Source organism: Microtus ochrogaster, chromosome 5 (assembly GCF_000317375.1).
Source record: "Microtus ochrogaster isolate Prairie Vole_2 chromosome 5, MicOch1.0, whole genome shotgun sequence".
Lineage (NCBI taxonomy): Eukaryota > Metazoa > Chordata > Mammalia > Rodentia > Cricetidae > Microtus > Microtus ochrogaster.
Window position 1 is genome coordinate 45,081,443 of NC_022012.1, and position 10,876 is coordinate 45,092,318.

A 10,876-nucleotide genomic window follows, 5' to 3' on the forward strand; every position below is an offset into this window, starting at 1 on the left:
AAAAAAAAAAAAAAAAGTTGGCCTGTAAATCTTCATTTATTAGGAATTATTAAAATGAAAACAGTATTTTCTGTGTGTAGAGAAGTGAAAGAGAGAACTGAAAACATGAAGAGAAACAAGAACCTCCAGAAATGACCAGGCCTGTGTGAAAAATAGTAAGAACGTATAGAGACAAAAATGTAGTTATTTTATGTTGACTTTATATATATAAACATATGTGTGTGTAACATCATTCATATAATTTGATATTTAAGACTCAGTAGATAGTCTAGACAGATTAAGACTGCTAATAAGCAAAGTAGTAAAATGAAGGATAAATTTGAAGAAATTGCTAGGAATAAAGTTAGATAAAAAAGGAATAGAGAGGAAGTTAATGTGTAAGGTTTCTAGCTCTGATACAGAGAACGAGAGAAGGCAACATTCAGGGAAGTGTAGCTCACAGTTTTTAGAGCTATTGGGAAAGGTTGGTAATCCATAAATTCAGTAAATCATGCATCTTAATCCAAGAATATAAAAAGAATTTAGTGAAATTGTGTAAAACACCAGAGATAAAGAACCGGTCTTAAAACTGGAGGAGGAGTTCATGGAGTCCCTGTAAGGGCGCCCTGAGCAGTGAGACCAGTGGCAGCAAGAGCAGGACCAGAGACGGAAGCCCTTACTTCATAGTTCCGAGAGAGCAGGCTGTGGGCTGGGGGGTGGAGTGCTTGAATACTCTCAGGGCCCTGGGGTCATCCCCAGCAGAACAAAATAAAGAATGCCCAGGCAAATGCCAGCCTTGCAAAAGTGAACTAAGTTTAAGATCAAAAGCTAAGTACAGATTTCCAGTTAGAAAGAAAAGCAGCCGGGTGGTGGTGGCACACACCAGGAGAATCTTTGTGTGTTCAAGGTCAGCCTTGTCTACAAATCGAGTTTCAGGACAGCCAGGGCTGTTACACATAGAAACTCTGTGATTAAAAAACAAAAACCACACACACAAAGAAAACCCACCTACAAATTAGAGAAATTTTTATTAATATGTTTTTACTGAAAGACCTTCTAAAAGATGTACTTTGGAAGGATCAAAACCTTTTCAGGAAGAAACATGAAATAAGCCCTAGTGAAGCCACGCCTACACATGGACAAATACTGACCAAGTCAATAGCAGTGCTGGGTCTGAGGGCCCACGCCTTCAGTCCAGCATCCAGGAAGCAGACACAGGCATGAGTTCGAGGCCAGTCTGGCCTACAGAGCGAGTTCCAGGGCAGACAGAGCTGTCATGTAGAGAAGCTCTGTATTGAAAAACAAACAAAATGAAAAAAATTTAATAGCAACACCTAAAAGGCATTAATTTGTGGAATTGGAAAAAAGCAAAATAATCTAAATGTTATAGAACAGATGTAGTTTCCCAAGTCTGAAAAACATTGACATGGGTAAATTACGTGGCTTTTTGTGTTATTTTCTAGTCTTTTTTCCCCCTTAGAATTAACATTTATTTATGTTTTTAAGATATTTAAAGTTTATTCTTTGATGCTTTCATGTATGTATACAGTATTTCTCGAGCATATCCACTCTAATTCTGCCCTACCGTTTCCTTTAGTAGCTGCCTGTAATTAAATCCCCCTTTTATCTTCATGTCTTTTTTTTTTTTTAAATAACCCCCTGAGCCGGGCAATGGTGGCTCCCTCTAATCCCTGCACTCAGGAGGCAGAGGCAGGTGGATCTCTAAGTTCGAGGCCAAGGCCAGTCTGGTCTGCAAAGTCAGGCCTACTTACAGAAACCCTGTCTCAAAAAACAAAACAAAACAAAAAACCAACAACAGCAACAAAAAACCTCCCACTGAGTTCAGTAAGTACTGCACACTTGCACATGGTTGTGGAACAATCGTCTAGAACATGGACCACCTACCGGCTACATCCCCAAGAGAAATGACTCTCCTGCTAGTAGCCATCCATATGAATAGGTCCTCAGCTGTGGCTAGGGCCTCATGAACCCCTCCCTCGTTCATGCTAGAATGTTGTTCTAGTCACCACAGCTTGCTGTGCGTGGCATGGTCATGTCCAGAAGACAGGTTTCATAGCACTCCTCCCATCCTCTGGCTCTTACATCCTTTCCTTCCACTCTTCAGTTAAGCCTGCTGCTGTTGCTGCTGCTGCTGGTGGTGGTGGTGGTTTTATATAGCTGTCCTTTTAGAGCCGAGCATCAGTAGTCGCTTACTCTCATCACCTGGGCTCTCCATTAACCCCGACCACTGTAAATAGAGGCTTCTCTGCCCAAGGCTGAGTACAGTACTAATCTCTGGTTATAAACAAATGTTTAGGAAGGTTCTTTGAATTAATATGTATAGGTATTTTGATTGCATGTATGCGTGTGCACTTTGTATGTGCCTAGTGCCCTGAGAGGCCAAAAGAGGGTGCCAGGTCCTCAGGAACTGGAGTGGCAGATGGTTGTGAGCCGCCATGTGGGTGCTGGTGATTGAAAGCTGGTCTTGTGGAAGAGCAGCCAGTGCTCTTAACCATTGGATAATCTCTCCAGCCCAGAAGGCACTTGACAACATGTCCATTTAGCAAAACCAAACTAGTAGCTTACCCACTACAACCTCTGAGCTTCCCCAGCAGTGGGCTTTGAGCCAGGTTTACAGTATCAGGCATGAAGTCCTCCCATGAAGGAGGACTCAGGTTCAGTCAGAAAACAGCTGGTACCCTTAGCAGTTTGTCACTGTTGCACCTGTGGGCACATCTTGCCTGGCAGGTTTACAGCACATAGGGTCCACTGCTGGAGAAGGCCATTGATGATTTCTCCTTCAGTTGTCCAGAGAACCTTCGAGTACTATGAATGCTAGCCATCAGGGAGACAGTTTCAGGTTAGTTCTAGTCTAGTTTTCTCTCTGTCCTGCAAACAAAGTATATGGTGCCTTCAGTATATAGGATGTCAGCTAACTGTGATGGGAAAGCGATCTCTGGAAATAGCTTGGGTTGTTTTGGGGACCTCTGGGACCTCCCTGACCAGTAACTCATAGGGAACAGTCCTGTGCCTGGTGCTGATATTTTCATTTAATAATCCATGTCATCTGGTAACAACATTATCTACTAATGCAAGGCACCTTTGTTGAAACCTTATTCTTTATTTTAAATAAAGACATTTTGATTAGCTTGTAAACCAGTAGGCATCCATACATTCTCATTCTGATTAATCTGCCTCTCTTCTTCATTCCTCTGCCTAGTCACTGCTAAAACCTTTAACTCTTGTATTATCTCTCTGCTTTTGTTTTTATTTTTTGAAACACGGTTTCTCTGTGTGGCCCTGGCTGTCCTGGAACTCACTCTGTAGAGCAGGCTGGCCTCGAACTCAGAGATCCGCCTGCCTCTGCTTCCCAACCGCTGGGAATAAAGGCACGTGCCATCCCACAAGGCATCCTTCTCTGCTTTTATATCATCTGTTTTGAGAACATCCTTTGCTGGACAGCTCTGTGCTAGGCACTTTACTAAGCATTTTTCCAACATTAACCCTCACAGAAACTTTATGTAGGCATGATTGCTATCCTCCTCTTACAGATGTGGAAAATGGCAGATTATCGAATTAGCCACTGCTCGTCAGAATTTGAACCTGCCTATGGGACAATGGTCTGTACCCTGTCACTTGTATTTTAAATAAATGCGGATTGGCCAGTAGCCAGGCAGGAAGTATAAGTGGGGCAACGAGAATTCTGGGAAGAGAAAGATTCAGTCTGCACTCGTGACCCAGCCACAGAGGAAGCAATATGAGAACGCCTCAAGGATAAAGGTGCCAAGCTAGCAGACAAGAATAATGGGCTAGTTTAATATGTAAGAATTAATAAGAAGCTTGAGCTACTAGGCTAACTAGTTTATAATTAATGCAGACCTCTGTGTGTTTCTTTGGGACTGAACAACTGTGAGACCAGGCGGGACAGAAAACTCGGTCAACCCCTGCCTGAACCTGAGGCCTGCTATTTCTTACTATATCATGCTATCTCCCTATTGATTGCAGATATAATTCTAAATATGCAGCTTTTCTTAAAGAAGACACCTTCTGTGCCAAGAGTAAGAAGTCTGTTTCTTATGCATATGAAATTGCTAACAACTTTGAAACACGTTTCCTCTTAAGGATCTCTTCTGTATCAGGAGGAAGAGTTTGGGTTTCTCATGCATATGAAGTTGCTGACAGTCTGAACAGCTCAGTGTTTGGCTTCAGCTCCCCATTGTTACTTCTCAAACACACCTCCATTTCTTCTTTGCTTTGTGACATCTGTCTCTTAGTAGCACAATATTAATGGTTTTTATCTTTTCTTTGAGGGCCGTGTGCAAGAAATTTGGGCTGCACGTGAGTCGAATGATGCTGGCCTTCTTGGTGCTCAGCACCGGCATGTTTTGTTCATCGTCCGGTAAGTAGGAGGGCAGGTGTGGGTCACAGGTTCACCTTCCTGTGCAGTTGCCTGTGAGGGAAGCACTCGGCCAACAAGGTTATGTAGACAAATGCTTGGCAGGGCTCTTGTGTGACCTGCACAGATTCATGAGAAGTAGAGAGTTTCTGTTCCTTCTTCCTAATGGCCACTGGGGGAGGGGAGTATTTTTGATTGATGGCTCTTTTTTCTGCCTATTATTTGAGATGTATTCTATAGAGGTTGTATCCCTTGGGCATTTATTTTATAGTTAGCTTCTGGACACTTAGAATAAAGGTTCTAGGTAGGACTTGTAGCTTTCTAGCTGTGTTGCCTTTGAACACCTATATTCTGTGGACTGAGCTAAGGCAGCCTGCTTAAAAGATAGGTGGTTCCCAATTCTCCAGAAAAATTATCTTGTTAAATTATCTCAATTTTAGTTTATGCTTATATAATCAAGAATCTAGTAGGTACACTAAATATACAAGATAGCACCTTGCACAGAGTTCATGGTTAGCATTTTCTTCATTGACTATATGGAAATGAATGTTCTGTAGGGACCTCCGGGCTCCACCCTGGACCAGCTTGGAGAGCCACTGTAGTGAATGTGCCGTAAATGCTTCATCAGCATCAGCAGAGACCTCAGATTTCTCTGCTCTTTTGTACCCTGCACTGGCAGCCAGAGTTGACTTCAATATTATTTAGCATCTGTCTGTGAAAGTTGCATCTCACATGTTCTATTTTTAGTTACTTTGCTAATCCGGAAACAGATTTGTATGTGTGGGGTGTTCCCTTAGTTTTGCAGTGTAGTTGAGGCACTTAGGAATTCAGTCTTTACTGCGGAGCCTTTGAAGTGGGCCCTTAGCTGAGTATCCTAAATCTCACTGCATATTCATTGTAGTTCTTGTTACAATCAGCTGATTTTTTTTTTTGCTTCAGCCCTTATAAAGCATGAGAAGCCACATTTTTGTTTAGTTGTTAAGAATATTTTGCTGCTGTTGCAAGAGGCTTGAGTGTGTTCAGACTCTTGTATACCATGACAAAATTATAGCAGATGTAATGGTTAAGGGGCTATGCCAAAGCCAGAGTGTAGCTCTGAGCCTTGAGGAGGCTTCCTAGAATCCCTGTAGAGAACAAGTGTGAACCAGGATATCTTAGCAGAAGAAACCAAATACATCGTCTGCAATGGGTCTGAGTCTTTTGAACCATATTCTCTGCGTGGAAATAAAGGTGGAGAGTCTTGGATTTGTTTATGCTTTAAATGTAGGTACAGGCCAGGAGAGGAATGGATGGCTAGTATTGTGTAACTTGGGGCCTTGTGTACTTGGAAAAAAGGTCTGAGGAAATAAAAACCACAGTGCCTTTTGTGTTTTGAAAAGGGATGTCCTTTGACTACCCGTTTGTTTCCTTCACTTCTTCCCTTTCTGTGTGTATTTCTTTCTACCCAGGGTCTCACGGTCCAAGACAGGGTCTTATGTGGCCTCAAACTTGCTGCATAGCTGGGCATGCCCTTGAACTTCTGATTTTCTTGCTACTACCTCCTGAGGGCTGGGACTGTAGGCATGTGCCACGATGTCCAGTTGTGGTCTAGAAATTGAACCCCAGGCTTTGTGCATGGTAGGCAAGCACTCTGTCAGCTGAGCCATGTCTCCAGCCTTAGTGCTTGTTTATATAGTGTTTTCCAAAGTAGATTCATTTTGCAGTGCAGGTGAATTTTTAAAATCAATATCTAATCTCATTCTCTTGTTCCTTTCTCTCTTTGCTCTTGTAGCATTCCTTCCTAGCAGCTTCTGCATGTATACTACATTGATCGCCATGACCGGATGGTATATGGACAAGACACCCATTGCTGTGCTGGGAGTAGCAGCCGGGGCTATTGTGGGGTGGCCATTTAGTGCAGCCCTTGGGTAAGAAACTTAAGTTATTCCTCTCCTGTATACCCTGGGCCTCTGGTCAATCCTGATGTTGTATCAGATGCAGATTTCCCAGCCAGCAACGAAAGCTAAAGGAATTGATTTGACTGGTGAAGACTTTGGGAACAAAAGCTTATTACTGCTTCTTTGTGTGTTTTATTCCAATGAGAGTAATGACTGCTAAGCTCCTGCTGAATGCTGCCATTGCTAGCATTACCAAACCCATCACAATTTTTATTTCTAAATTTTACAACTCTGCAAGAAGCTATAATAATTAGTAGTTTTGAGTGGGTTGGATTTTTGAGACAGGGTTTCTTTGTGTAGCCTTAGTTGTCTTGGAATTAGCTCTGTAGACCAGGCTGGACTTGAATTTACAGAGATCCACCTGCCTCTGCCTCATGAGTGCTGGGATCAAAGGTGTGTGACACCACTTCCTGACAATAATTAGTATTTTTATAAATGAGAACATAGGTAATAAGATTTGAAATAATTTGCCATTAACATTATGCTTGCTTTTTTAAAAATGCTTTTACTAGCATATATTAATTATACATACCAAGTTTCACTGTGACATTTTCATCCATGTATGGATTGTTTTTCAGCCATTTTCCTCAGGCGTGTTACTAGCATATATTAATTATACATACCAGGTTTCACTGTGACATTTTCATACATGTATGGATTGTTTTTCAGCCATTTTCCTCAGGCGTGTTACTCTCTCTTGTCCTACTCTGTCTCCTGCTGACCCCTTTCCTCTCTCTTCTAAAGCTTGCTGATGTTTCTCACATTGCTGCAGTCTGTGCTGTGCATTTTCCTTGTCACCCGCATTGCAATGTTCTCTTTTCTCCTTCTCTTTTCTTGAAAAAAAAAAAAATATGTGCATGGGGTGTGTGTCTGTCTATGTTCCTGCAGGCTAGAAAAGGGCAGCCCATGCTCTTAATCACTAAGCAATTTCCCCTGCATCCCTTCTCCTTTCTTGCGCCAGCTCCTTCCCCAAGTTTAAGTGTGTTTCCACTTCCTTCCGTCCTCTTTGTTTCTACTACTTCTCTCTCCGTTGGTCTACCTTAACGTCTTGACTAGACTAGAGGAATGGCTCACTGGTTAAGAGCGCATGCTGCTCTTGGAGAAAACTGGAATTTGGTTCCCAGCATCCATACTGGGTGGTTCACAGCTGCCTGTAACTGCAGTTCCAGGGAATCTGGTACCCTCTTCTGGACTTTGCAGGCACTAGCATTCACATATTATATACATAATTTAAAAATACATCTTAATAGTTGTTATTAACATTTTAAATATAATATTCCATATTTTTAAAAGTACCTATAGGATATAGCTCAGTAGTAAAATGTTTGCCTGGGATGTATAGGACCTCACCACAGCAACAAGTAACCAGAGAGCAGATTTAATGAGGTCAAAAGGGTTTTTGGAGACTGGGGGATGACTTAGTAAAGTGCTTGCCGTGCAGAGCACCCACTTAAAAGGCAGGTATGGTGCTTCTGAAATCCCAGGGCTAGGATGGAGACTGAGGAGTTTCTGGAGCTCACTGGCCAGCTAGCCTCGCTGATGGGTCCTCGGAAAGACCAGCTTATGTTTGAGAAGACGTCTTGTCCCACACCAGCTTCCTTTCTTCTCTGCCCCTGGGAAAGCCGTTTGGTTCTCTGCTCAGCACAGACCTGTGTGATTCTGTCCCAAGTGTTTGGTGCTTTACCAACATTTTCCTGTGTTTCTGTTGAATAGTTTACCCATCGCCTTTGACTCGCTGGCCCTGAAACACAGGTGGAAGAGTTTCTTTCACTGGTCGCTGGTGGCGCTAGTTCTCTTCCTGGTGAGTTTCCTGTTTTCTGCGTTTGCTCTCATGTTTGAAGTAGCTTCTGATGTGGCAAAGGAAACATCAGGAGCTCATTTTATTTTTCATTCTGAAGTTTTTCCATCAGCATTTTGAAAAGTACCAATGCTGTTTTTTTCTTTTACTTTAGGTGCCCGTGGTGGTCATTGACAGCTACTATTATGGGAAGTTGGTGGTTGCTCCTCTCAACATCGTTCTGTATAATGTGTTCACTTCTCATGGACCTGATCTTTATGGTAAGCCTTCAGAAAATTTGAGGAAAAAGTAGAAAGCAGCTTAATTTACCTGAGCTTTACAATTTTAATTCACATATATCCCTTCCTCCCCATTCCTTCCCTGCAGGCTTCAGGCATAGTCCAAGTTGGCCTTGAACTCCTGATCCTCCTCCTACATTCTAGAATTGGAATAACAGCGTGCACTGGCCAAATGTGGCATTTTGAGCTGTGTCTTTTTCTACTGAACACAGAGCTTTTGACTGCAGTGTAATGAAAACATAGCCCATGTCGCCTGACTGGTGTGGTAGTCAGCGCTGACCCTCCCTCGGTGCTGCTGAACGTTATCCCCAGATCTAGACTCAGGGAGCTTGAAGGAGTGTTGGCTATGCGTGGTGTCACTGTGTAGCCAAAACTTGTCTTAAACTTATAGCAATCCTTCTGACTCCGCCTCCCAAGTGACTCAATTGTAGGGTTGACCATCCATGCCTGGTCATGGCTTTGATGCTTTTTAAATTTTTTAATCTAACTACTTTTGAGATGGTTGTGGTGGTACATGCCTGTAATTTCAGTACTGGGGAGGCAGAGGCAGGAGTAGCAGTTCAGAGCTAGTTACATAGCAAGTTTGAGGCTAGCTTGGGCTACATAAGACCCCTATCTTAAAAAACAGCAGCTGGGTGTGGTGGCACATGCCTTCAATCCCAGCACTCAGGAGGCAGAGGCTGGGGGATCTCTGTGAGTTAGAGGTCAACCTGGTCTGCAAAGTGAGTTCCAGAACAGCAGGGCTGTGTTTTTTATACAAAGAAACCACATCTCAAAAAACAAAAAAGCAAAAACCAAATACAAATCAACAACAACCAAACTTCTATTATCATAAAATGAATATAATAACAAAAAGAAAACAAACAAATAGCTCCGTCATCTCCATGTAGTAGTATTAACTTTTAGGAGTATATTCCTACATACATTTTCTATACATATACATTTGATGTTAGTTTTTTTTGGGGGGGGGGCGAGAAAGTTTGGAAAATCTGCAAAGTGAGCAGAGGAGACTCAGACTCGCGTCAGCAGGAGAGAATGAGCAGACTGGCCTGTTTAAGATTGAGAGAAAGTGATTGCCTGCTGTGCCTCCATGATGTAGTCTCCAGGAACCCGAGAACCTCCGTCTCTTACCCACCCCTCCCCATCTAGTTTTATTTGACCCCTGAGTGCATTTGGGCTGGCTAGTTACCGAAAGATGTTAGAGGCTTTTCTAGATCAACCAAGCCACTAAATACTTCATGAGCAAATTTCCCCCTTGGAATCAGTGTGGTTTCTTTATCAATCTTCTAGGTGTCTCCAGAGCATTCTCTGCATTTGACTGCCTTGGCTTGGTTGGGAGTCAGGTTGATATTACATCTGTGTCTCAGGTCAGCTCCTATGATGAGTGTTTGTTGGGCGGCCTGGCCAGTTAAACCAGTAGCTTGCTCTGGCAGCCTCTAGATGTCTCCCTTCAGCTAGGGAAAGTTTACATGTTTTAAATTGCCCCTTAGTTTGGTTTATTTATACGATTTTATTTGACTACATCCAGACTGCATGGTGAAAATTGATTTACATGTCCCCAATTAGAAATTTATCCATTCTTTATTGGTGAATGGGTTAATTTGAAAAACTGGCTTCTCACTTTCGTAAGTGGGTCATTATATGCTGGGTAGTCTGACTGCTTATTAAACTCTAAAGAAAATATGAAAGTGATGCATTTCTGTAGCCCTTTAGAGGCTCTGGAGATGATTGGGCTAGTGGGGAAGTGGAGAAGAAAGGCCTGATGTTCCCGTTTAGTAGTGGGTTGGTCAAGGAGGCTGCAGTAGATTTGGGACTACAGTAGACCTGTGTCCAGTCTCTTCTTGGACTCTGGTGTCTGCAGTTCATTTCACACAATGTTTGTTGAGAAGAGTCCTAGGGTTTTGTGCCACTTCGTAAATCCGCTTTGATTTCATTCAATATAGTTTTGCTATCATGGAAGTAGAATACTGGTTACTCTGTCAGTAGTGGGGATTATCTCACCAGCCGTGAAAGTGATTGTGTATTGCTGTATGTAGCTGGCCTTAACAATTCCTTGATAGAAGTATTCCAAGAACACAAATTCCACTCTGCTCAGAATTTGAACTTGACATTAGTTTTTGTTCTGTTTTTTTTTTTTTGTTTTTTTTTTTTTTTTATTTTGTTTTGCTATTTTTTTCTTATTGGTTTTCTATTATTTATTTGTTTTGACCTTTACTTTTTTTTTTTTGTTTTATGGGGGTTATTTTTGAGAATGAGAAGATAAAGTTCAGTGGATAGGGAAGTGGGAAGGATCTGGGAGAAATGGAGGAGGAAAAGAATATGACCAAACCACATTGTATGTAAAACAAATTATAAAAATAATTTTAATGAATATATAAAAGATTATATATATATGATGTATATGAAAAAATTAAAATAATACAAATATCTAAGAGTAACTCTTCCACATGATCCAGCTATACCACTCTTTGGCTTGTATCAAAAGAAT

General features: G+C 41.9%; 1 protein-coding gene across 4 annotated transcripts in view; it reads left to right on the plus strand.

Moving 5' to 3' along the window:
* Positions 1-10,876, plus strand: part of Alg9 (ALG9, alpha-1,2-mannosyltransferase) — a 63,504-nt gene that overhangs the window by 12,241 nt on the left and 40,387 nt on the right. For all 4 annotated transcript variants that reach the window (XR_003376954.1, XM_013346320.2, XM_005347325.2 and 1 more), the window contains exons 5-8: positions 4,290-4,378; positions 6,147-6,282; positions 8,026-8,113; positions 8,265-8,370. Coding sequence is in view for 3 of the 4 variants with exons in the window: in XM_013346320.2 (XP_013201774.1) it covers positions 4,290-4,378; positions 6,147-6,282; positions 8,026-8,113; positions 8,265-8,370 (419 nt within the window). In the remaining variant the exon portion in view is untranslated. The remainder of the gene's footprint in view (positions 1-4,289; positions 4,379-6,146; positions 6,283-8,025; positions 8,114-8,264; positions 8,371-10,876) is intronic.